This window comes from Dunckerocampus dactyliophorus, chromosome 6, assembly GCF_027744805.1.
Source record: "Dunckerocampus dactyliophorus isolate RoL2022-P2 chromosome 6, RoL_Ddac_1.1, whole genome shotgun sequence".
Lineage (NCBI taxonomy): Eukaryota > Metazoa > Chordata > Actinopteri > Syngnathiformes > Syngnathidae > Dunckerocampus > Dunckerocampus dactyliophorus.
Genome location: NC_072824.1, coordinates 29272969 through 29300758, shown reverse-complemented (window position 1 = coordinate 29300758; position 27790 = coordinate 29272969). Strand labels below are relative to the sequence as shown.

At 42.4% G+C, this 27790-nt stretch overlaps 2 protein-coding genes across 3 annotated transcripts; one reads left to right on the top strand and one right to left on the bottom strand.

Moving 5' to 3' along the window:
* Window positions 1-490: 490 nt before the first annotated feature.
* On the top strand, window positions 491-9794 carry c6h22orf23 (chromosome 6 C22orf23 homolog). 2 transcript variants are annotated; one of them, XM_054778744.1, is made up of 8 exons: window positions 491-531; window positions 722-867; window positions 2356-2418; window positions 2999-3169; window positions 3279-3419; window positions 4540-4640; window positions 5620-5715; window positions 9658-9794. In XM_054778744.1, exons 1-7 carry the CDS (start codon window positions 497-499, stop codon window positions 5704-5706), a joined length of 744 nt encoding a protein of 247 aa, XP_054634719.1. In that variant the 5' UTR covers window positions 491-496; the 3' UTR covers window positions 5707-5715; window positions 9658-9794. The 2 variants fall into 2 exon arrangements, with proteins under 2 accessions (XP_054634719.1, XP_054634718.1); XM_054778743.1 differs by lacking the exon at window positions 9658-9794 and adding an exon at window positions 6355-7490.
* On the bottom strand, window positions 2626-27769 carry micall1a (MICAL-like 1a). The gene is made up of 16 exons (XM_054778737.1): window positions 26996-27769; window positions 20571-20619; window positions 16906-17047; window positions 15051-15151; window positions 13654-13778; window positions 12881-13476; window positions 12740-12800; window positions 12140-12561; window positions 10944-11305; window positions 10731-10865; window positions 10516-10642; window positions 10294-10384; window positions 9741-9814; window positions 8096-8210; window positions 7979-8025; window positions 2626-6752 (listed from the first exon to the last, which is right to left on the bottom strand). The coding sequence occupies exons 1-16, from the start codon at window positions 27142-27144 to the stop codon at window positions 6625-6627; spliced, it is 2724 nt and encodes a 907-aa protein (XP_054634712.1). The 5' UTR covers window positions 27145-27769; the 3' UTR covers window positions 2626-6624.
* Window positions 27770-27790: the final 21 nt, after the last annotated feature.

The following is a 27790-nucleotide window of genomic DNA, read 5'->3' as shown; positions in this document are numbered from 1 at the left end:
ATGGAATTACTGTAAATAGTGGGACATTTGGAAGTGTGGAAAACTGTTAGCCCGAATGTCCTGAATGAGATGAATGTTTACATGTTGACGTGGTGTGACCCAGGTAAGAAATGTGGAATTTGGAGACATTTTCCATTCATTTCAATAGGATTTTTGTTTGGGAATTGTGGGGAACGTGTACATTTTGAAGTTTGAATGCACTGAATCAATTGATAGATACAGTATAGTGTGTCAACATAGTGCACCGTGTGTAATGGCAAAATCAATCTATGTCTCCCTCTAGTGGTTATTATAGTGGTTCTTTATAGCGATGAAATATGATGAAGTATAAATATTGTAATCCACTGGGTGTGATAGCTGGTGTTGTTTTTCACGACATTTAAGTTTTGTAAAATTGTGATTAAAAAAACAAACAGTTGGAAACAAAATGTCCAAATATTATGTTGCATTGTTTTCGTGTTTCTTGGTTGCTATGGAGACAGACTACTCTACTGTTATGGCCGTACATCGTCTGCAGACGACCCAAAAAAGGTAAATTACAGCATTTGAGCTGTTACCGATCGAATTCTAACCCCAAATTTGGGATTTGGTCAACTTCAGTCGATCAACTACCTTGCATAAATGCTGTAAAAAAAATCGAAAAAGGTGCTATTTTTACGTGAAAGCTATAATCGCGGTAGTAATCATATAAGAATCATTTCAAACGTCCATTTTTTTGCAGAAACAAATTGCAGTATACAGAGTCTAGTTTGGAGACGGCGTGTGCTGCACAGATGGGCAGGTCCTCACAATGCACAGTCAATGTGGGACGGGGGAAGAGCCCAAGTTCCAGGCAGTATAGCAAGAACACTCAGGACCTGCTGAGATGTAAGATGCACTCAGACATAAATAAGAATGCTGTGACGTCATTGTCTCCAACGGAGGTGTCGGGTCACACTGACTCTGAACTCGATTTTGACTTTGACATCAGCGACTCGGGATTTGACGCGGACTTTAGTCTGATGACCTAAAAAATACTTGAGATTTTTAGTGCGGAACTTTAAAATGTGTCCTCATTCAAAATATTTAACTAATGTGACCGTTATTATGTAATTTCGAGCAAGACACCATTTTTTCCCACAGAATCTGTCTCATTGAATGCATCTGGTAACGTCAAAATTGCAATTTAGCGTCTATTAGACTAGTGTTTTTCAACCACTGTGACGTGGCACACTAGTGTGCCGTGAGGGATTGTCTGGTGTGCCGTGGGAAAGTGTCCAATTTCATCTAATTATTATCCGCAAATATTGTGCCTTTGCAGAGTGTCTGTGCTGTCTAGTAGTGATCGGCAAAGTGACCATGTAATACACTTCCGTATCAGTAGGTGGCAGCAGGTAGCTAATTGCCCTGTACAGGCAAACTAATCAATGCATGGATGCTAGCAGCCTTTCATTTGGATTTACTTTCACTGGGGGTGCAAGGAAACGACTACGTTGTGCTCGGTGTGTGGCGAGAAGCTATCCAACAGTGCTCTGGTCACAAGTAAGCTTAAACACCATCTCCAAAAGAGACAGAGTTGTTGAGGAAGTGTGAATATTGTTATATTATTAGCGCTGTGTTCATCCAAACAGGCCCAGGTGTCACACTGAGCGAGTAGAAATGTAAATAATTCTAAAATACTTTTTATTTTTGTTTATTTGATTCCGACACTGACACTGTGATGAGAACAACTTTATGTTGTCAATGTGGGCTACAGAGTTAATTTGTTAGCATTTTCGGCTGGTGGTGTGCCTTGTGGCTTTTTAAATAAAAAAAATGTGCCTTGGTGCAAAAAAGGTTGAAAAACATCGTATTAGACACACAGCGTTACGTCTAGTTAGCATTTGCTATCAAACATTACCGATATATAAGAAATGAAAACGATTATGCAAAAGGCAATGCAGCCAAAGTGAAGGCAACATATTAAAAAGCTTCCAGCAACGGGCACATTTTCCAATTCATCATGAAGTAATAGTGAAATAGAAATAGAAACAGGAGGGTAGAAAACACCCATTTCTATAGTGGAGTTCATGACGCGAAGCAAAGCCCTCAGACAACATAACTACATAACTAGCTGCTACAAGTGAACGGGTAACTTTTATTAGATGTAGGCGTCTTACCGCTGAGTTAGTTTATCCATAGTCGGACTAATACAGACGAAAGTTGCATCTCTGTGTGTAGTTTGACGACAGTTTGACCTGAGACCTGACTTGGGCTTGTACATCTTTGAGACTTGACTCAAGACCTGGGATTAAAGACTTGAGACTTGCAAAACACTGACGTTCTCCCACCTCCGTTGTGCACCTTGTTTGTATTCATCCCTGTGTATGTGCACAGCAATGATGCAGGAGTTGACCCTCACCAACCGCCAAAGAAAACACATCAGCGAGTGCCTGAAGAGTAAGTTTGACACTTTTGGGTGCATAATAACCATAGAGTCACTTTATGTTGAAGGGATGTTTAGTCACTAGGGTCGTCACCAGACGCAGAGTTCATGAGACGAGACGAGACACGATTTGAACATTACTTTTAAGAAAGTACAATGACAAAATACAAATGTTGGCAGTTTGTAGATAATGGCTCTCCCTGTGGTTGGCTGGAGACCCAAAGCTTTAGACTTTATAACCTTTCCCACACTGATAGATCTCAATTAATCTCAGTTTTGTTTTAAGGGGGGTGGGATCACTTTTTAACATAATAAAACATTTTATTTAAAAACTTCATTTGAGTTGTCAAAGACTAATTTGTTTGATGATCTGAAACATTTAAGTGTGGCAAACCTTTTTCACAAGGCGGGCAAAATGATCTAGTTCATTTTAGTTGTGTGATTAATGTGTTTATTATCCTGCCAGGCCGAGTGCCCACGTGAATTTCTAACATTTTGTGAGTAGTGTACGACCACAGAATGGGCATTGTCATGACTTTGTGTCAGCACAAACCTAAATATTGCGGCATTTAAAAAATGTCCTTCCCACCACAGACGGATCTGCCTTGCCGCTGACCACTCAGCCTCCATCGTCAGTTTCCCCCCGTCAGCCTAAAGGCAGCAAATGTGTCCACAAACTCCTGCCAGGTCGTCCTCAGAGACGCAGTGCCGCTTCCTGCCTCTCTGGGAACAATGTCAGAGAAAGGTTTTGCCCTGCACCCACAAGTACGCTAGTACTGTGAAAAAAGCCAATGCGAATGCGCTCTGGTTTGTTTTGGTGAATCCCTTGTAAAATTGTTGCATTTCATCTGCATTCTCCTGTGATTTCATCTAGGAGACTTAGAAAAGGAGAAGAGGAGGCTTCAAAGCATCTTGGCGACAGGACAAGAAGAATCAGCAGATGATGCACCTTCGAAAAACGTTGCTACGTGTGTAAAAGCTGCAGTGACGGAGGAGAGGGACCGTTATCAGGAAGGTAAGGAAGGAACTTGAATTGGTACACATTCAGCAGTGGAGGCTACAACTACAGAGGGCAGTGCTCATGGCCGGACATTCTCCTTCAGGATTTTTTTGGTAGACAAGCAGAATTCATGGTTCCATTTATCACAGCAAGTCTTCCGGGTCCTGAAGCAGCAAAACAGCCCCAGACCATCACACTACCACCACCATATTTTACTGTTGGTATGATGTTCTTTTTCTGAAATGCGACATTACTTTTACGCCACATCTAATGGGACACACACTTTCCAAAAAGTTAAATTTTTGTCTCGTCAGACCACAGAGTGCAGACCTGATCAAAATCTTAAGACCAGTTGAAAAATTGCTATTGCACATTTGGATCTTAATGAGGTTTTAAGGAGAGCAAGAAGGGGGAGTGAGAAAAAAACTTGTAATTAAAAAAAAAACAAAAAAAAACTGAAATAGGTTGTTTGTCACCTGATCAAAAGTTTAAGACCACAGGCTATAAAAGCCTAAATCTGCTCAAAATTGTCATTTTCTGTCCGGCATGCATACTGTCATGCCCTCCTGTTGGCTAAAGCTAAGAAGCTTTGTCTCTTTGAACGTGGTCGGATTGTGGAGTTGCATAAGCAAGTTGGTTGGCCAGCCACTCCTGGGAAGGTTCACCACTGTTCCATGTTATTGCCATTTGTGGATAATGGCTCTCACTGTGGTTGGCTGGAGTCCCAAAGCTTTAGAAATGGCTTTATAACCTTTTCCACACTGATCTCAATTACTTTCTTTCGCATTTGTTCCTCGGCATGTTGTCTAGCTTTTGAGGATCTTTTGGTCTACTTCACTTTGTCAAGCAGGTCCTATTTAAGTGATTTTTTTGATTGTCAGCAGGTGTGGCAGGCCTGGGCGTGGCTATAGAAATTGAACTCAGGTGTGATAAACCATAGCTAAGTTCTGTTTTATCAGGAAGGGGGCAAACAGAGCAGTGGGTACATGGCTACAAGTCAAATGTCTGAAGGGGTATGGGACTGTGAAATTGTTGGGAACCACTGGAGTAGTGTTAGAAACATTAGCAGGTGACTTCATGGAAAGCTTGCAATGTGATCAGTGAAATCATGTACAGATGCATTTTTCTTTTGCAGTTCTGGATGAGATCGAGGAAAGGAGACAATTCCTGGCTGACATGGCCTCTCTAGGACAGGAGAAGCAGTACATCCACATCATCAACACTGAAATATCACAGGTAAACTATTTGGATTTGTATAATGGGACACGTGTGTGGTTACATTTTGGTGACATTCGACACATTGATGTGAAAATAATCCAAATTTGTAACAACACAGGGGAACGGAAGCTGTGATATTAAACCGTTTCATGCCCCCAAAAATCCCATCAGATCAGGTTTTCATTTGTATGTTTAATTTGTTGCGTTTGTATCAGATAATAGTACATTTCATTCGTTTAGGGGCCGCACTGTGACCTAGCGGTTAGCATGTTGGCCTCACAGTCAGGAGATCGTTGGTTGGTGTCTCCGTTGGATCATCTTTGTTCTCCATTCCCAAACATAATGCATGCTTGTTCAAGTGGAGACTCTAAATTGTCCGCAGGTGTGACTGTGAGTGTGAATGCTTGTTTGTCTACATGTGCTCTGCTATTGGCTGCCGACCAGTCCAAGGTGTACCTCGCCTCTTGCCCCAAGAGGGCTGGGATAGGCTCTAGCATACCTGCAACTCTAGTGAGGACAAGCGGTACAGAAAGTGGATGGACCCTTAATTTTTTTATTGGCCCTCGGCATATAAAAAAAAAATCATGAAAAATTAATATGAATATAATAATTATTAGAAATACTATAAATAGGGTTGTCAAATGATTGCTTTTTAAATCAGATTAATCACAATTTTCACCATTTTGTAACCGTGTATCGAATGCCTCCCGAGTGAGGGGGTTCCGGGCATACCCAGCTGGGACAAGGCCCCGGGGCAGACCTAGGACACGCTGGAGGGATTATGTCTCATAGCTGGCCTGGGAAGTCTGGACTTCCCTACCGAGACTGCTGCCCCCGCGACCCGGATGGATGGATTGGTTTTAGCATTTGTATTGCACAAAATGTATAAAAGTGACAGGTATATTTAAAACAAAAAACAAAAAACAAAAAAACTATAGCTTAGAATTATTTGAGTCATCTTGACGGAGGTTTGTTTTCTTTCTGAACTCTAATTTAGAAAATCCGGGAACTGGAGATACTAGATGAAGCCCAACAACCAAATAAGGAAGTGATGGCATCTGAGAGGCCAGTGGATCCAAGATAGTGCATAAAGGTGAAATAAACCATAAACCACTGCAGTATTTCTATCAACTTCTTTTATTTATCTGCCTTCCACTGTAAGCATTTCTTAAAATCCTGTTTTTGGGGTAAAATCCAAGGAGTGTAGAGTTAAAAACAGGAGGGTTGACTCGGCCGCAAGTGAACAGAACAGAAGCGAAGTACGCTATGGAGGAGAAAGTCCGCCATGATGGGGAGAGGTGGGCGGGGCTTGACGGATGTAATGTACAATTTATTCACTAGCTCTGAGCCGAGTATAAAATAAAAGTTAAAACTTTGATAATATATATAACAAACAAAATGAGTCGCACAAACCAATTCCCACTTGGAGCATAGTAAAATATAAATTAACAATGGAACAGTCAGAGCTTTCCAGTTTTTTTTTTTTGTTGTTTTTTTTTTTATAAACAGCTTAAAACTGCTATTTCACCATTTTTTTTTTTAATTGCACATGCAACCTTTATGAACTTCTCAGGCAGGCATCTGTCCATCTCTTGAGTCACTCAATATGTTCAAAATGTCACTTGACAGTCCGGACTATGCAAATAAATGACACTCTTCTCCGTGTGAACATGAAGATAAGGAGAAGATGTGATGTATTATGACTACTCACCACTGAGCATCTCCGCTACAGGTTGTTTTGAAAGTAAGGCTGACCTCAACATCCTCTCAACGTCAGACGTGAGGAGCTCATGGGTATTGGAGGAGAGCGATTCAGGCTCACTGGCTTCATTTGACAGAAAACTGAAAAGGTCAGAGAGATGTTCAAGCACTTGAGTTGTCATTTTGGTTCTGCAGGGAGACGCAAGCGGACTCTGTGTGGCACTTCAAGACAGTCATGAGGGTCACGAGACACATCTTCCAAAAAATCCCCATGGTCTTTCAGTGTGACGCTTTGTGTGGATCAGCTGTTCTCCTTACGAGGACTTTTAGCAGGTTCTCCTTTCTGGCTCAGCCTCTTCAGAACCTTCATGGGTTTGAACTTGGACCCTTTTCTCTTTTCTTGTCCTCCATCTGATTCCTTATGGAAGTCTGATGGGGAAAATTGACACAATGAGCGACATAGGCTTTCCTAGACGAAGAATGACGTCATGCAGATGATAATTTAAGACTGTGCTTAAAAGTATGAAGTCGGGATGCCATGCACCTTCCATCCACATCCTCATGTTAAAGATATCTTTTATTATCTCATAAGCAATGTTTGTGCAAAATGTGCAAACACACGTGTTTATTGCACATACCGTTAATTCCGGTGTATTAGCCTCACCCACTAAATTTAGAGGAAAAAACAGATTTGGACATATGTGTCCACGTCATAAAATGGCACGTCCTGGCGCGCAAGAGTTCGTAAGGACCAGGCAGCTCTTTATTTGACAGGAGCCAATCATGAGCTATTAAAATACTCACGACAAGCTTGTCAACCCATTGGAAATTGCAGGAGGTCATTACTCAGTATAACAGCCTGACTCATCTGACAGAACGCTAAACTCATCACACAGCAACTTAACACTCAAAAGGTATACCTAATAAATATACAAGCATGTACCAATACGAGTTTAAATAATTTAAAAAAAACTAGTTTTCCTATAATGCATTTCGTCTAAGCAAAGCATTTAAGTGGCATAGAAAATTGATGAATGGCACTGCAATGCTGCTTCTGACCACCAGATGGAGCCAAAGGAGCCCAGTGGGAGGCTGACGTCATTGCAGCGCCTGGGCAGGCACTAATACATGTGTTGCACAATGGGAAAACTTTAATAGATTTATTTTTTTCCCCATTTTAAACTTGTATTGGTACATGTTTGATTTCTCAGGTATACCTTTTGAATGTAAAGCTGCTGTGTGATGAGTTTAGTGTTTTTTTCTAAGATGACACCGTGAGTTAGGCTCTTATGTTGTTATATATGACCTCCTGCGATTCCCAGTGGGTTGACAAGCTCGCTGGGAGTGCACCGATAGCTTGTGATTGGCTCCTGCCAAAGAAAGAGCTAGCCTTTCCTCACTGACTCACGAGCGGCACAGTATTTAAACAATTAGTATCAGTTCTGAGGCAAGGGAGATGTCACAAGATTAGAACTTATCCATAAATTAGCTGCACTGCTGCATAAGCCGCGGGGTTCAAAGTTGAAGAAAAAAAGTAGCGGCTTATGCACCGGAAATTACGGTAATAGTTGATTTGTTGTCTTTCATTGATAATCTGTATTTAGATGTGCAGAATCTTAATACAGTAAGAAATGGGAGGAAGTGTTCCGTCCAACCTTTTTTCTTCAGCACAGCTTCCATGAACTTATCTTCCTCCTCCTCCCTGTGAGACAGGTGCTGTTAGTGTTGACAGACCATCATGGAGGTTTTAAGGGGTTTAACGTGAGAGTTACCTCTGTCTGTCCTGGTCCATGTTGTTGACTATTTGGTTGCGTTGTTCAATGATGGTGACCAGCTCGGCCATAAGCTGCTGCTCACGGCTCTTGTCCTCCTCTGTCCAGTCTTTCTCTGAGGGGAGTCGGTCATTTTGATTTTTATTCTTACAGTTAAGACAGTGTTCAAATCCAAATGACAGGTAACTAGCGGTGAATTTGATGACTGAAAAAGTAAAAGTCCCTCCTGCTACCCGTTTATGGCTTTCTAAATATGGTTTTTACCATTTGTAGAGCACTCTAGACATGAAATAACACCCCTATAGTTACCTTTACACTCCTATTACCCAATGTAGGCGATATAAGCCATTTAAGACATAAATAAAACTCATGCTCATGTGTGACATCAAAGATTCAGAGTTGAGTTTTAGGTCGAGTACGGCCACAACAGTGGACTGTGTTATGATGATGATTGTTATTATTATTATTATTGGGCCTGTTGTGAGATCAATCATTCTAAAATAATAAAAGGGCGATCAGGTCTGGTGCTTTATAGTGACACCTGGTGGCAATTCATCAACGTCTTGCAGTGCCTTAAACCACGGGTATCAAACTGAATTTGACTGGGGGCCACTGGAGGCAGACTCTGGGTGAGGCTGGGCTGCGTCAATTATTAGGAGCAGGGCTGGGAATCTCGGGGTACCTCACGATATGATACGCGATACGTGGCTCACGATAATTTCATCTCGATACGGTGATAGGGTGACACAAAAAATAAATAATTTCATAGTCTGTAGTTTGCTGCATTCAGCTGGGATAGGCTCCAGTGTACCCGTGACCCTAATGAGGACAAGCGGTATAGAATTTGGAATTTGGAATTTGGAATTTTTACAGCACATTTTAATAATAATAATAATAATAATAATAATAATAACATAAGGCGAGAGCAGCGTATGGATAATTCATAGTAGGGTTTAATATCGCGATAGTTTGAGAGACACCCCTCATTGGGAGCGATGCCAGCTCCCAGCATGCATTGTGGTACTTTGGTGGTTTGTAAAACGTTGCTGAAGTTACTGTATGTGTTTAGAGTTAGTAGTTAGTTAGTTAACGTAGTTGTTTCTTATTCCCCATAGCGGTAGTTGCCCTGTGCATGTTTACTTACCTGTTACGTGCTGTGCTGTCATTTTGTGTTAGCTAATAGCGATTGTAGGTAGTGTTGTGTCTAGTGACACAGTGGCTGCAATTGCACTACATTTTGATGTCAAGTCGCGGGCTGCAAAATACAATTCGGCGAGTTTAAGACCCCTGCCTTGAACAGTATTTGTATTTTGGTTCATTTAGAACATTTTCTTTAAGGCCAAGAATATGTAATATTTGCTTAAATGTGCATTTTTGACTAATAATAGGCCGTAGTCAACCACGAAACAGCAATCATTTCTTCATTCAGTTTTGAAAAATCACTGAGTGATGGAGCGATGTTCGAGCCGCGATGTAGCGAGGGACGACTGTACATCCTTTGCTTTGTGTAAATGCAGTAGGTGATCATGTACATAGCAGGAACTTCCTGTGCTTCTACGCAGGAAGCCTGTAGTCAAGCTCAAGTGGAGCACATCGATACAACGCACAAGCGACAGGTGGTCTTTCCTTGGGCCCTCAAACCAACCTGGTTTGTTGAGAAGACACCTCAGCTCATACTCCACATCAGCCTGCCTCTCCTCGAGGTTCTGCTGCTTCACTCTGCAGGGAGCATAAAACACACATTATCTGTGATTTGTGTCTTATGGACAGACTGCGAACATCTTCAGTGTGTACACAAGCTAGTATTTCCTACTGTAAATGTACATAAAAAACTACAGTGTTTAACAGACACATCAATCTTATTAGGTTTTAATCTGGCACGTGATGCTACACTGGATGTCAATGGCAACAACAAGTATCCGGGTGATGCATTTTTTAAATTATTTTTATAAAGCAGTAAAGCAATGGATGGCTGGATGAATAACAGATTGTATTTAGAAAAAAACGGAATAATGTGAAAACATAAAAACTTGTGTTTTTTGTAGTTCCCCACTTATCAATAAAGCTGAGTTCAATGTGTTGGTTGATGTCATTATATTTCTACCATGTGTCTTGAAAATTTGCAGCACTGTGGTGACTGTGGTGCCTTCGGATGGCCCACTGGCGCTGAGGAAACGCAGGTCTAGCAGTAAACTTACGTGTAGACCAGCTCAGCTTCTCGTCGGACTAACTGGTTTTTCTCATGAATGAGCGTGAACCAGTCGACCAAAAGGTGCTCTTCATCCTCATCTGAAAACACAGGCAACGGAGTATATAAACTTCAATGAAAGGATAAAATTCAGGCTATGCAAGTCCTCTAAATGGCTTTCTTTCAATTCATTTGCATAGTCTGCAAACAGAGAGGCACTGTGGTTTCATACCATTCGTGCTGTCTCTGAGTTTCTTCTCCAACCCCACGCCTCTTAGCTCCAGCTCATCCAGCTGTTTCTCCAGCTGACTCATCTCCCAGTGGATGTCGTCCACCGGGATGTACTGGTCTGACTGCACCTGCATCAGTGTTTGCATGAGAGGAGCCACTTAAGGGAGAGAAGTTGGAATCTTCCATTTAAGTCAAACGATCAAAACGTTTATGTACCTTGCGTTTGATAAGTGGGAAGCCATGACCTGGAGCTGGAGGTCTAGAAGGACGAGGACCTTTTGGGGGCTTGCTTTTGGATTTGGCAGGGGAAGGGGAAACTTTCCTGTTGAATGGATTTTCCTTGCATATTCGCTAAAATGACAAAAGAGATTGTAACAAAAATGCACAGGCTGCTATTCATGCCGAATGTTTGACTCTTTGTTCTGTTACCTTGTTATGCGATGAGGTGGTTCCTGAGGCTAATGGGCTGGGGGTGGTCGTGGCTCCTTTGGTCTCGTGGCTGCGACTGACCTGCGGGGTAGCAGGGGCGGAGCTTGCATTTGATGACGCCGACAAAGAAGGGCTGAGGAAAGAATGAGGCAGACGCTCGGTGGAAGAGGAGGAGGAGGGTGGCAAGGCGGGAGATGGTGTACAGATGGAAGGCTCCGAGACACTTTTGGAGAAGCTGGGTTCCTGCTTGCTGCCTTCACCGGTGGCTGAGGGGCGATGGGAGGAGCTGTGGTCAGACCCAGAGGACAAACTCTCCACACTGAGAGCTAGAGAGCAGGAAGACTGCTGACAGCGAGGAGGAGCTGAAGAGGATTGAATGTGTTCGGAATAGGACGGAAAGAGAGGATGGTGGTAAAAAGAAACGACATAATAAACATCAATGAAATCATGTCAGTCCTGTCTTTCAAGTTTAGTCACTTTCAATATACAGCTTTGGGACACCAACAGGATAAAGTTACTATGATGGAATAGTAGCCATTGAATTATACACGTAAGAGGTAAGAGTAGAGTCAACACGATAAATTCATCACATGATGGGCAGCCATGCTTTATATGGTCCTCGTTCCTATACGGACACAATTAAGCGGGCTTCTGGACAACCAAATACAGGCGGTCCTCGAGTTACGAATGAGTTGCGTTCCTAGACTGTGATGTGAATCATGTTTTAGTGTAAGCTGGAACTTATACCTAAATGAACTCCGAAGTGCAATGTACACATGGCAAATGGACATATACAACTCAGTAATAACAGGATGACAGGAAAGAATTAAATCAAACAGTAATACAAACACAACTCCTTACTTTTATCCCCGTGGTTGGCCTACCTTTTTAAAAATATTGCCTCAGGCAAGTCTCTTGTTTATGGACCAAAATTTATTTTAATTCCATTAATTAATGGGAACCCGTTTGCAGCACAAGACGGACTACTTATACATCATTGCACGGTGTTAGTTCTGAAAAAGAAAAAGGAAAGATGGCTGCGCCACAGGCTGGGGGTATAGGCCCTACGTAAGCACACTGGAAAAAATGTGTGTATCTTAGGGACCGTCTCTGCATTAGTGGTATTTAAGTTACATTTCATTTTTTCATTTAATTTCCCGCCCCAAAAAAAATTGTGTGCAGAGACATTTTCTAACCTTGGTTTGTGGCAGGTGGCTGTGGCACACCAGGTGCTGGTCGCTTTTTGCTTTTAGCACTTCCTGGGCTCGCCGAGCGGGAGGAGCTTCCTGTGCTCGGGGGCGTGACCGCACCCGAGACATCCGCCACCTGTGTAATACTGTACCACGGATGACTTGCCACCACCGTGGCCGGAACCGCATCAGCTTCCTCGTCTTCCTCTGCTTCGTTCGTGTCATCCTGATCATCCTCAAAGGGGTTAGAGGGCAAAGGGGGCGTGGTGGACCTGGAGCCCTCATCTTTAAGAGAAGACACAGAGCCTGTATTGGGAGGTGTTGCCAGTCCTGCAGAGGGAGGGGGAGGAGCTTTCTTCTTCTTGGTCTCTGATTGGACCAGGGCAAGCCAGGGTGGGTCTTTGGGTTTATGTGAGCCACTGGACAAGCTGGACAGTGAGACAGACACATGGAGGTGTCACAGAGGGGAACAGCACACATCCCAACAGAGGCATGGAGTGGCAACATTTAATATGATGTCGCTTGAATCATACACAGGGAAAGCCAGGGATGAGATGATGAAGGAAATGAAAACAAAGAAAAGTGGGTTTCATAGAATTCAGCTACCTTCTCGGAGACTGGGATCTCTCTCTAGGTTTTGGAGGGGTGGGCTGCTTCTGAAGTTCACCTGCGATTTCAGATCAAACGTAAGCATCACTCATCTTTTGCCACCTTCACAGTCATTTTCCCTTGAGGGTGATCACGCACCTGCTGCAAGGCTGTCTGCTGTCCGGGGTAGTTTCACTCGCGGGGAAGGGCGGGGTGGTGGGGTTATCTCAGCAACTCGACGAGGGGCTGGCACCGGTCGAGATGCGGCTTCTTGACTGACAGGTGTGCAGGGGAGGTCACCGTTGGTCTCATCTTTGGTTAGTGATTCTTCTGCCCCAGCTGGCTCGTTGTCTTCATCATCGCTCTCATCAAAAGGATTTGGAGGAGAGGGGGGACGGGGTTTCTCTTCTGTCTGTTTATCGTCGTCATGTATGTCTGTGTCTTCCAAGGAGACCTCGGTGTTTGCTGGCGCGGGAGTGACTAAGACAATTGGGTTGGTGGGCACGTCAGTATCACTCACTTTGCCAACCGGGGATGGGGTCTTTCGCCGGTCCGTCTCAGAGGTCGAGGTGTAGACGGTCTTGCTGTGACCGTTCCTGGCTGACTGCACGACAACGGGTCTCTGGCTGAGATCCGTCCGGCCGTTCTGATTTGCTGAAACTTGTCTTGCGAGGTGGTGGGTGCAAACCAACACCCCAGAATCACTTTCTAGTTTGTAGGACCCGGGTAGCAAAGTGCTACGACACTCGGTGCACCTGAAAGTTCAATAAAAGGCACAGGACAGTATGTCATCATCGCGCCCTGTTCACTATACAGATGTCCAGCACAACTTTAGGTCCAAACCCCAATAACTCCAAACGAAGACGATACATGGTTCAATCGTTCATGCTTGTGTCTCATGGCTCCACTATTTCACTCATGACTGTGCTCACCTGAAGCAGTTTCGATGGTACAATTTGCCGTCCACCAGAAATCGCTGCACCAGGTGGACATGCTTCTGACAGGCAGTGCAGGTGCTGCTTAGCGTGCTGCGCTTTGCCACTTCTAGACCCGCCTCCTTAGCAAGTGATCGGGACGTCAGGGACAGGGAGGAGATGTCAGGGGAACCGGGGGGCGGGGGGAGATGCAGAGCAATGGAGGAGGGGAAAATCAAACATGGAGTCAGGATTTGAGGATGTGGATTCTTCATCTACAGTGCTTCTTATTCAAGTCATTCAACACATCATTACTGATCTAAACTTAGAAATAATATTGTCATTAGTTCTTTAAAAAGTTCACACGCATTTGGTTAGTAATGGTAGTTCCCCATTTTGGTAACACTTTACAATAAGGTACACAAAATGACAGTAGTTCATGAGGAACTAACCTTCCTAATCCTAAACACTACTCAGTAGTTCCTCATTACTTTTTCCAGTAACTACTCTAAATGTATGTGCCTTAGTTCCTCAGTAACTACTCTACTCATTAGTTCCTCATCAGTTCTTCCTTTGTTACTCAGTAACTAGTCTAAATTAGTGTGCCTTAGCCATTAGTTCCTCATTAGTTCCTCAGCAACTACTGTATTTTTGTGCACCTTATTGTAAAGTGTGACCCCTATTTCCACTATGTAAGGCAGATTTACTGCGTGATTTGAGTTTTTTTGTTTTTTTTTTAGCTTGGCGTAAAGCAGATTAGTGGTTTAGCAGCAGCTGCATGTATGAAATCTTGGCACACAGTGTTAGGGGAGTACAAAACATAGTATACTGTATTATGTAGAAGAGTTTTACTTCCACCTCCTAGCCCCTAACCCGTCCGTCCTATTGCCTAGTCTCATGACCAGAGTGGAGGGGGGGTCATGTATGGGGGAGGAGGGAGTACAAAAAGAGGGAGTGGAGTGGCTTTCCATCTGAAGGAGGAGTGAAGATGCCAGTACGTGGGTGTGTGGGGACGGAGGGGAGAAGATGAAGGCAGGCCAAGAAGAAGAGAGACAGGATATAGATGCTATCTTTGCAGACTACTACTCCTGCTGTTTGGCTTGTTTATCCCCACCGTGCAACACAAAGCCACAAATATTAAATACTTATTTATAAACTGAACAGGAAGGACAGGGTTTTGTGTTTTAGAGAGCTCTAATAACTTTGTACCCCCAACTGGCGCATGCAAATACATCAAGGCTGCATAATACATCCAAATACTGAACAAAGATTCTGTGACCTTTTTCAGGCACTAAATGACAAACTGGCCTGGAAAGTAAAACATGCAGAAGAGAAATTGCCAGGCCTCCGAAGTCAGAATCAACACATGCATGAGGGGCATTACCATTGGTGTGATCACTTTGTTCTGTTCTTACCTCAGACTCAACCTCTCTGTCCTCCAGAGGGGTCGGAGGCCTTTTCTGTGCTGGCTCATGGAGACTAGCAGAGCCTAGCCTCTTCATGGAGGGAGGGTTGGCTGTAGAAATGCAAGAGTAAAACTGTCGTACTTTGGTAACTTGTCAGAGAACGTCATAGCATGGGATGTAACAGTTGCTATGGATACCAACACACAGTACTGGCATTCAGGTGTGAATGGTTGTTTTGTTTTTATGTGCCCTGTGATTGGCTGGCGACCAGTCCAGGGTGTCCCTCGCCTCTCACCTCAAGTCAGCTGGGATAGGCTCCAGCTCTCCAGCGTATGTGATGGAAGTACAAAATGAATGAATGATGAAGCTTTTGTGTTGGATTTAGTTGTGCAGGTGTACAGTGAATTATATGACTTCCATCCTGGAGTTCTGTGTACAAACTAGGGATGGCTGATACCACTTTTGTCGTGTCCGATACGGATACTGATACTGCAAAGTTGTACATCGGCCAAAACCAATCCGATACCTTCTTTTCTTCTTTGTAGTTATAATGGATTTGCATGCACGTACTTTGCTTGATAAAATGACATTTTTAATCTGTTTAATGTCAGTCTTAAAACAAATGAAAAATTGTGGCATATACCTCGAAGACATGACATGACTGCATGCAGTCAGCCATGGCATTTTCCAACATGACAGAGTGAAAAAAGTTATCCTCCCATTCCATGTGGAAATGGTATTTTTTGGGTTCTTGCTTTGTCCTTCTTACCCACGCTGTGTGAAACACTTTAAGTTTAGAAGGAATAAATTGGAGGCTAACTAGTTAGCTCGGTAACTTGCTATATGCTATGAGCGGTGGCCATCTCTTATGTCCCTGCGGTGATCACGTAGCTTGCATTTGTAAAATTTTACAAATGTAAAATCCATAAAAGCACAGCAAACGCACCGCAACCTATGTGCAAACAATGCGGGCGGTGCGTATCCAAGTGTGCCTCTGCGTGTCTCACTCACATGAATGGGTTAACTTTTCTACCACCTCTTGGAGCAAATCGAGGGGAATTCCCAAATAGGTCCTTTGCAAATAATGGAATTAATGAAGCTACGGGTAATGCCTGCTGTTGCAGGGACCGAATAACGCCACGACTGCTTCACAGGTATCACTCTCTGGCAGATATAAGCAAACGCAGTTGCCCTAAAGATGGCGCTTGTGGCCCACAATGCATTGCACAATCACGTGCAAGTATCGCAGGCATGTGAGCCAAAATGGCGGTGTAAAGTAAACAAACCGCACCCATTTTGAACGCCAACCAAGCGGGCGAACACAAGCCAAGGCTAAATTTTAGCAAAAAGTTTGGATCTTAACGGAAAAACGCACTAACCCGTGTGGACGTTAACGGAGGTACCACTGTATTTAAAAGGTCCAACAGGTTTTCTATGCTCTAACCACAAAAATATCACGTTTCCTATCGCGGTCTGGCAGGATGGAACCAGTTAAGTGCGACAAACGAGGGACGACTGCATTGCCATTTTCATGTTATGATGCTACGTACGTTGTTAACATTGTCACTTGCAAATGTGCATCATCTTTAATAATACAGGTCAGCTAGTTTCACGTTAAAATTGATACTACTGATTGCTGCTTTGGTCCGGTGGCCGCACTGCTAGTAGTGGCATTTCGGACATTTCCGTTATGTTTGATTAAGAAAATACTTTACCAGCTGATCACCGCAGTCGACCTGAAATTTATCGCAATCACCGATCACATCACCAGTTTCTCTTCCAATAAAGCAGGAGACAGAACATTTGGACAGTAACAGACCGATACTGATCCTGACTATCGAATTGGACCATCCTGAGTACAAACCTTGAGACTTGTTGTTAAAGAAGTTGTAGTACTGGGAGACATAGGTGATGATGCTGAGCCTGTCAGGAATCTTCATTGATACCATGTCTTCTGGGTCCAACAAGGCTGGAATCCCCAGCTGTGTCTCAGCCACCTCGAAGGCCTACAGTGAAGCAAAACAGGAAAACTGAAGAAACAAACTAATCACCAGCCAGTAGCAGACACTTACTTCCTATACTACTTCCAAAACCATGGTGTGTTACACCATCAGCTGGACATAAAGAAGTGCTTTGTTCCTTTGTGTCAACCAGTTCTCCTGAAGAAATTAGAAGTTAGCCCCCGTTATATAACAACAAATCCTGGGCAGACGCACACATATACAGTACACTGCAAGTACACGCCACATAAGGCTGGATAAGGCAGAGCAGCACCAAACGTGATTACACCAAAACCGAAGACTAAAATAAAAATGTTGACAGTCAACTTGTCAATGTAACCAAGCAGTTATGAACTGTGGATTACCATGTGACAGCAGTCTTATGAAAAGGGTCAGATGAAGAATGGGATGATTGCTTGTTGACAAGCATCAGGAAGGAGACTTACAGAATAGCACACTACTTATTTGCAGTCCTAAATGGCTTACTTGCGCTTAACCATTAAGGATATAATGAACAATTTGCTGTCATTGATTAGTCAGCAGATTGTTTTGGGGGTTTTTTTTGCGGCTCTCCAGCCAACGTCTTCAGTTTCTTGTAAGCTGGGCGCTAAAAAGGAGGTCGACAGCAGTCCTGCCAAACCTTTACTCACACTGAAAATGAGTATGCTCTCATTTCATTGCTGAATGTACTGTTGGTTCACTGACAGAAACTCTTAACAAGAAAAACATGTTTAATGTTGGTTTCACTGTCTAAACTTCACAACATTCACAGTATTTCTACAAAACGTTTAAGATTATATGTTTTTAAATATACACTCACAGGTCAATTAGTTTGGTACTGTAAAACTTAGTGGCTTAGATCTGGCGGGGTTAAAACATGAAGAGCTTTGTCATTCAGAGGGAAAAAAAAAAATCAGTCTCTCGATAATTAATTAATTAATTAATTAATCACACGATAAATAAAAATGAACTCGATCATTTTGCCGGCATCAATATATTGCCAGGTGCATGTGCCGTCTGTTTTCCTCTTCCCTCGCCTCGAAACAGGCAGGAAGAAGGTTCACTCTGTGCTTGTTTTCAGCCCCTGGTTGGACTTGAATGGAGGGCAGGCGAGGCCTGCTGGCATAGCAGAGAAGAGGAGAGCAATGCAAGGTAACAGAGGTGAGCCCATCAACACGGACAAGCCAGTAAGTCGAATTTGTCCGAAAGCGGTGGCAACAAAAAGGCAATGCAACGAACTTCCCCATCGAAAACAAAACCACCAACCCATTTTTCCCATAGGGGAAAAAGCTACACATAGAGGCGGTGCCTTCGCTCAGACAGTCAACACTCACCACCAAGATGTTTGGTCCACAAAGCAAATAAGAACGGCGCAAAATGGTGTGCGCTCACTGAAAGTGTACTTTGCTACATCGCGAAAGAAATGCTTCTCTTTAATACAGTTGAAAAGCCAGCATTTCATTTAACAGACAGTACGAATTCCCTGTGAGAAAATCAAGTACATGCCACAAACACCAATGCCACCAACTTTACAACAGTGAAAGATGACATCTTGAAGGAAATATTGCATTATTATGATATACAGTGGTGTGAAAAAGTGCTTGCCCCCTTCCTGATTTCTTACTTTTTGCATGTTTGTCACACTTAACTGTTTCAAATGAACAAATTTAAATATTAGTCAATGACAACACAAATGAACACAAAATGCAGTTTTTAAATCAATCTGCTATTATTAAGGGAGAAAAAAAATCCAAAGCTACCCTTAGCAGCAACAACTGCAATCAAGCGTTTGTGATAACTTGCAATGAGTCTCTTACAGCCTTGGGGAGGAATTTTGGCCCACTCATCTTTGCAGAATTGTTGTCATTCAGCCACACTGGAGGGTTTTCCAGCATGAAGCGCCTTTTTAAGCCTTTTTAGGATTCAGGTCAGGACTTTGACTAGGCCACTCTAAAGTCTTCATTTTGTTTTTCTACAGTCATTCAGAGGTGGACTTGCTGGTGTGTTTTGGATCATTGTCCTGCTGCAGAACCCAAGTTAGTTTCGGCTTGAGGTCACCAACAGATGGCTGGACATTCTCCTTCAGGATTTTTTGTTAAACAGCAGAATTCCTGCTTTTATTTATCACAGCAAGTCTTACAGGTCCTGAAGCAGTAAAAGAGCCCCAGACCACTACCAGCACCATATTTTACTGTTGGTATGATGTACTTTTTTTGAAATGTGGTGTTACTTTTACGCCAGATTTACACACCTTGCAAAAAGTTAAACTTTTGTCTCATCACACCACAGAGTATTTTCTGGGGATCATCAACATGTTTTCTGGCAAAACTGAGACAAGCTTTAATGTTCTTTTTGTTCAGCAGTGGTTTTGGTCTTGGAACTCTGCCATGCAGGCCGTTTTTGCCCAGTGTCTTTCTTATGGTGGAGTCATGAACACTGACCTTAACTGAGGCAAGTTAGAGCTGATTCTTTTGTGACCTCTTGAGAGAGTCGTCACTGCGCTCTTGGGTTTGGATTTTTTTCCCTTAATAAAAGGTTTCATGTAAAAACTGAAAATCGTGTTCAGTTGTGTTGTCATTGACTAATATTAAAATTTGTTAGATGATCTGAAACATTTAAGTGTGACAAACATGCAAAAAAATAAGAAATATTGTTAATATTGTTAAATTAATACCACTTCATCAGCATCAATCTTTTTTTTTCTTCATTTTTTCATCCTGTCCAGCCATTAGGGCAGATAATATTGTTGATCTAAACGCCCTTACGTGCTCAACAGATTTGCCGTGCCAGGCAAAAGCGTGAGATACACTTCCCCTGTTATACAGAATTGATTTCACTTTGATGTATGGTTGTTATGCAAATTTGAAGCGGCCGGACCGGAGCAGGAAGGGGATAGAGAAGAAGAGAAAAGAGAACAGAGAGGGGACTGCGGGGATAAGAGGGGGACAAAAAAAGAGAGGACACCAGCAACAACAACAACTGTGACAACAATAACAAACCAACAGACACAAACAGGACTACACCAGCAAATGTCTGCGACGGCTATAACGACCATGACGGAAAGGACAAAATAATATCAACAACCACAATGATAATACTGCATTGAAACAGTCATACATATTAGTAGTAATGAAATTATGAACTATATAGTGATCAGAATGACAATAACTGTAATGCACACAATTGTATAAACTATAATCATATTGCCAACAACATAAAATCAACAGAATAATAACACCCTGGTTAACTCAGTGAGTAATGTGAGGAAGTACGTATGTACCGGTATCTCTGTATGTGTGCAAGTCTTCATGTACATAAATTGTGTGCGCGTGTAATTGTCACTGAGAATGCATGAAAGGAGATCAATCATAACTGAGCATTGCCTTAAAATGGCAAGCCAGGTTTAGTCAAGATTTGTATGGCTGCAGATAAAAAAGCACAAGCATAAGTAAATTAATGTACTTTATATACGCAAAGATGACTGCACCGTAGGAAACCTAACGAACACAAGGCTCTCAAATTAACTCACCAGTCGGTTGTTTTCATAGACGTCATCTTTTGACAGGGAGTCAAAGTCTCTGTAAGAACACACACATAAAAGAGTGGGTGAAAAAGTGATCATATCTTAGGAGAACATTTAAGTCAATATAAAATAATTAGCTATCGTAGCTTTACTGTATTTAGCTAACTGACCCACTTATAAAACCATCAAAAAGCTAGTGTTCAGGTGAACAGGCAAGCACACACAGCAGTAAAGATTCTCAGCCGCCACAGCACACAAACCCCAAAGTACACCTAAGTGAATTAAGTTGGGCAAAAAACCTCATACAACAGGAAAGAAGCGGTGCCGTGATGATTAAAATCCTTGAAAGGGCCTACGGTGAGGAACTAAAGGCAGGCTCTCACCAGTAAACATCCTGCAGTAACCCTGGAAAATATCTGAGGCGTTCCAGGTTGCTTGCACATCTGCAAAGGTATGTTGGAAAGTGTCCAAGCGTTTAAAGAACACTGCAGTGTTTGCATAGACGATGCAAAAATCCCAGGACAGCCAACCCCCCCCCGCCCAGAAATGACCTGTGCTCTCTCTAATCTGGTTCCCATACTCGTAAACGCAATGAGCAGCAGCTCTAACTTAATGACTGACTGGTCCTGCTGGGTCTTATTCCGTCACTTAGCTGGCACAGGATCATTTTAGAGTGTCACTGAGCTTGCACACCACCAGACAGATGATGACTAGTGAGGAGTCCACCATGACTCTGTTTGAGTACATGGTTTATTTTTGGGCAAGGGGACAACTGTGAAGGGGAGAGCGTGTACGTGTCTGTACAAAAACCACAGACCTTCCTAACAAACTGTGAAAAGAATAGTGTTCCCTCTTTTATCACGGAGGATAGGTTCCCAACAAAGCCTGCACTAAGTGAAATCCGCCAAGTAGCCAACTACGTATATTTTTGTACAATTATTATATATGTTTTAAGGCTGTAAAACCCCTCACCATACACTTTATACACTTTTCCCGGACAGGCATTAACATTTTATCACATTTCTCTTGTTTAAACACTCCAAGTTCAAATTTTGTTTAAATTTTAATGATCAATTTACGACATTGGACACAAGAAATTAAGTGACTCGTGTATCTGCTCCTCTGATCGTGGCTTGTCTTGGCACCGTTTGTTTTCTTTGTTAAAACATATTCCTCCTCCTCGTCCTCCATGAACCGAAGATTAATTTACAGTATTCCAGGCGCCCTACAGCCGCGTAACTTCTGCCTTCATTCAGCATGTATGATCGCTAGCAACAGTAAACAGGCAGTCCTGCACGAAGGAGTTTAATTGACAATGGTCTACAGCCAATCACAATGCAGAACACAATGGGCGGGTTCTCCGTTAGTCAATCAGGACAGTTGATTTCATATGAGGCTGTAACAAACTCCTCTCTGCAGGCAAGTATGATGATGTAGGATCTGGAAGTTTGGTGTCGTGATGAGCGTTTGTAATGTCTGACTGTTGCGTGTGGCCGTGAACGAGCCAGGCAGAGCTCACGGATCGTTACTCTCCACGGGAGATATCAGAAATGTCCAATACGTGGATTATGCTGGTATCGGAACCCGATACGAACACCGGATCAGATCAACCGCATCCCTAGTCAGTTGTAATATAATTGTTATCCTTGTAGCAGCATAAAAAACGCAATATGAACCAAAATTATCAAAGAGCATCAAACTCTTTGAACTTCATGAGCATGCTGTCATATTGATTCCACAATCTCTCAGCCGAGGGAGCGGAATGAGTGACTGTGCGCTGCATCAGTGAGATGGTCTGCATTTCCGTGAGGACACACTGGCTTCAGAGTTATCAGTACAATGACCGTGCCGCATATTAGAAAACTAAATCTAGTTTGACAGAGGGAGGCATCGGCTGCAGATTAGTCTGATGAACTGTCTGTTTGGATCAGAGTTAACTGGACTGTCTGGTTGACTGCAGCTACTGTACACACTGGAGGCTGAATGGAGAGCCTTGCTGGGAAACCAATTGAAAAAAAAAAAAAAAAAAGAGCTCAAACACTATTTTATTCACTGCGCTACTTGCAGCTTTACTGCTGCGCAGAGTTCAGATATTTTCCGCTTCACTTATTGCCAACTCTATTATGGTAGGGCTTGTATGACACATTAAATAAACACTTGTCTCTATTTGTCACAACTCAGTGAGTTGGTCCTCATTTCGGTCTGTCCTTCTGTTACCCTACCATGACATTTTTGTATCTATATAATGCCAGATATCAACAGAAATAATTTGAAGATACTTTTCATGTCAGACCCAGACCCATCCAAACACCTTGTCCTTGGATTAAACAAATTACTTACATACTTGTTTACGCATGTCATTTCTGTCTACATAGTCATACATTAACAATTTGTCTTCTCCTTACTCTGGCAGGTGCAGAGGACAGATTGCATTAATTAAATGACAGGCACTGTAATAAATTATTCTGTAGTCCTCGGGGTTTCCGCTACATGTAATTGATCGTGGCGCACCACCACGACAAAATAAAAGCCACCACACCTTAAAAATAAATAATAACTTGAAAACAATGTTAAGTTGTATATTGTATGAATGGATATATATGCTGTATAGCTTATTATTTACGCACATACAGACCACAATTACTTTGAAAACAATTTCAAACATCATAAAAATGTTTCACTGTGCTTTATTTGTCGGTAAAATGTGGAGTCAATTGACGACAGCTCGTCACAAGCGAAGCCAGCGTGTGTGATCGCTGATGTTCCGTCTCATTCGACTTTGTGGCATCTTTGTTTACACATTTTGCCTCTCGCTGCCTCTTTTGGCGGGAGCTAGCTAGCTCGTTTGGGCAAGCTACGAGCGGCTATCACGTTCATGCTTACCTTTTTAAAGTGTCACAGAACAATCTTCCTCTCTTGTTATCATTAGAATACTTATGACTTACGTTGTGTCCTAAGTTGTTCAATGTCCAGCTTTAAGATAGTGATGCCATCACAGGGGTCTCCAACAGGTAGCTCATATGCGAGCAGTAGCTCTCCAGCGGATGTTGAGTATTTCACCAAAGAATATTTGCTTCACCTCTTAGTATTTTTAAGTGTTCTATTCAAACATGACGCCTGTGTTTAATGACAAATGAACACACGGCGTGGAGAGGTGCTTTGTAAATAAAGTACAATTTAAATGTTGGCAGTCACATAAAACACAAATAGCTCCCCTCTCCTTTTTGTCAAAGTAGCTTTCATAGTGCTGCAAGTTGGATACACCTGAGCTGTCATAACCATGGATTCCGAAATTATGCTGTTTATACAGGACAGATTTGTACTATTGTTGTTGTTGAGCTGTTTGCACTATTGGACTAAATAGGTCAGGTAACAAAAGGAAGCTGGCAAGTTTAGACTCTCAGTTTAAGTGGTCTCAGCAACTTTGCCATTAAATTAACAGTTTTGCCATGATCTTGGTTCATGTTCTGCTGGTTGTTGAAAAACGCTACTTAAATAAGTTAATAAATAAAGTCATAAAAATTGGTATTTGTCATAATTAAAAAAAAATTGCAGACGCAGCAGCGGCACAACACAGCGGCGGCAGTCCCATGCAGCCCACCGCCGCAGCTTCAGAAGATCCTAGGGGAAACTCTGAGCATAGATTCATCTTTTGCAAATGCCATGTGTAACAGCCCCACCATAGCTGAAGTGACCAACATTCATATCTATTTTCAGATGAGTCAGCACCACGCAGCCAGGCACCCTGATACATGTGTTATACACCACTGTACACATCTCTGGACTCAGTTCAAGGTACACTGGCTTTCAATTTTCCATTTCCAGTTTGATACCGTTTCATGACCAGGAAGTTGCAAACTCGCTTTTGTTACTATTAGTTTATTATTCACTTCAGTTTTATGCCATCTTGACGGACAAAATTTTGATGTGTGACTTTGCTATTTTGACTTTTACTCTAGCAAACTGTCTGAAGAATTATCCCGGGCAGGAAGAAGCAGCGTTTGAGTAGGTCAATCGAGCAAACACTCAAATTTGTCTTGGTTGATCAATGTTCAAAATAATTAAATTAATTTGAAATATTTCTATCACTTGTGGTAGTTACAACATTTTCAATTTGTCATGCTTTTGTGAATGTGTTTATTATTGTGTTTCAAATTTTCCTTCTTTGTTCTTTTCGGAATCAGCAGTTTCTGCAATTCCTTTCTATACCTTTTTTCATATTTTTAAATTAGCTTTTTTGTGCCTTATTTTGTTGTTTGTATTTTACATGTATATTTTTATTGCCTTATATTGTTATTTGTATTTTTTTTAATATTACATGTTGCTGTAAAAGTCCTGTGCATCATTTATTACTGACGATATGCATAAGTACAGTGGTACCTCGGTTAACAACCGCCCCAGTTAGCGCGTTTTTCAGTTAACAACCAATACTTTCGCTATAAGTTTGCCTTGGCTTACATTCGCCCGCTTGTTTAGCGTCCAAAATATCGTCCGGTTTGTTTACGCCTCCATCTTGGATCAAAATCGTGCGATACAATCGCGCAATGCATTGTGGGCCTCATGCGCCATTTTAGGACAACAGCATTTGTATCAGAGTTGTACAGAGATACACGACGTAACAAACAGGCAATGGATCGTACCGAGACAACTGTACAAGACCTCCGAATTTTACGGCTTAAGGAGCAGACTGTTGTCATTTCAGAGGTACGTAAATGTGACGGCGAGGCTCGGTCATCGGCTGCGCTGCACGCACATAAATGCATACAAAGCGTCCCGCCTAACAGACGATCAACCCGGCATCGAGGGGGACACTGTGTTTCTGCCCGTCTCACTTTACATCCATAACACTCATTTCTGCTTCCAACAACAAAACTTAAGCATTCAAACTTACTGTAGAATGTTCACGTTATCTGCAGTCAAACATAGCACACGTCACCAGACATAAGCCATCCTCGCCGGCGCACTTGCGTGACGTCTCTGCCTCTAGCGGTTGTTTTTTTTCTTCCATTTTTGATAGTAAAACAGCAAGGTACATATTTATTGGTTCTAGAACGTTGATATTTAGTTTTTATATATTTTTGACATTTTTGCAAATCGTGGTTGCAGAAGAATAATGTGTTTATTTTGTGTTATTTGTGTTACTTAATTGATGGTTTTGTGAGTTTTTTTTGCTTTTTTTTTTTACAACAAACCTAGGAAAAATAATGTTAAATGTTCTGTTGTCCATTCATTTGTCATTTGTAATTATTTTTGCATCATTTTTTGCATGTAAGACTAATTATTGTCTATAATTATTGTTTTGTCTTAACATTTTTGGGTGTGTGGAACGTATTAATTGGATTTACATTATTTTCTATGGAAAAATTTGCTTCGATTAGAGTCGGACCTTCTGGAACAGATTAATGACGTTAACCAAAGCAGTCATTTATAATACCGTGATAATTGTTTTAAAGGTGGTGAGGGATTGATTGGGGCGGAGGAGGTGGAGCAGGTCGTCCAAAAACCGGAAGGTTGGCGGTTCGATCCTCGCTCCCTCCACCCAGTCACTGTCGTTGTGTCCCTGGGGCAAGACACTTCACCCACCCTGCTTCTGCAGCCAAAATTGCCACGAACAACTGGACCAAGCTGGCGAGGCCGAGAGGGGGGCCATGTTGAATGGGCCGCACATGATCTCCTTACACTCTGCCCAGGCTTGCGCCCTGCCCCGGGGCGCTACCATTGTCCCTCGAGACAGAAGGATGCCCGCTACAGGTGGATTGTCAAAAAGTAACATACTGTACATTCAGGGTTAGGGGAACATTATGGTAATGTTCAGATAACCCACCATGTAATCAACACATAACATTGGGAACATAATACAAACAAGGGGCATCCAACAGAAATGTTCCCGAAAAACCACTCAATATTCTCAAAACCTTCTGATAACCAAAACTGGCTTGTAGGGATTTGACGCATAACTTTAATAGTGTGAATGCTGGGATTTAAAAATGCTATTATTAGAATTACTGTTTGTCATTATCATGCCATTAGTAAACCCCAAAGAGCACAATATTGTTGCAGATGGGTGACTCCGATGAAATATTGCTAACTGTTTCTTAAAAAGTTCAAAAGTCGAGACAGAAAAGCTGTGATGCAAGGATAATGTCATCTGATGTCAATGATGCCACTTGGGTAATATTTGCTGTCAGTGTCTTCACGTTCACATGCAATTTGCTGCAATTTTCTTTAATAAAATCTGTCTTTCTTGATCTTTTCGATTATTTCATCGTCGGCGTAATCTGTTACCAATTATCCTGGTTATACTGTAGTTTAGAATATTGTTGGCTGTATTAGGATACTTTTTAAGAACATATTCAATTCAAAAACTTACCTGTCCAGAAGTGTACTCAATCACAGCATTTCATATCGATGAGCACAGTAGTGTTACTTACATCAACTCCGGCCTGTAGCGATGTATTATGGCACAGAACGCCAAGCCGTCCCGGAAGGACCTCGACATGTCCTTTATCTCCACATCGTGGTAATTTTCACATTGTATCCGACACCACTCCTGGAGTGCCTTCAGAGAGCCCATCATCATGTCGTGGAGTTCCAGAGGTCTGGCTGAGGACCATACGTCACTTTCTAGCACGACGCTTCGCAAGCTAGCCAAATATTAGCAAACTTTTCCGCGTATAAGTTGCATTGTAGTCTTATATGATCTCGCTCCAGGGTCATTCCGACAAGAGTGATGATAACTAAAACCGGAACTTTGACCTGAGCCATCAGATGAAAAAGCACATCTGCTATATCCCGAGTTGCTAATTACAGGCTTGACAGTAAACTTCTTAGAGTAGCCAACTTTGCTAACAAGCTAGCGCCCCACTTTGCTTTTGAAAAAGGATGCTTTTTTCTTTGTTAACGGAAAGAAAATCCCATTTCCATCCAAGCAGAGGTAACAGTTCCCTCCTGGTTTGAGGTGTGGACCGCAACACGTTTTGTGTTCGTTGGTAAGGAGCCCCGTTAGGAGTGGAAGAGATACAAATAAAAGTCCATTCTTATTGACACGATACGGTGTTAAAATCTAAAACGCAGTCGATCCCGAAGCTTGTCGCCGATGACAATACACCCTGAAGCGTTGACCACCCCTGTAACCTCCACAATGTCACACTGTCGTTTGATTCAGCAACCCAACCGTGGCGCTGCAGTGGCACGCTTTAAGAACACATACGCCCATGGGATGTTCA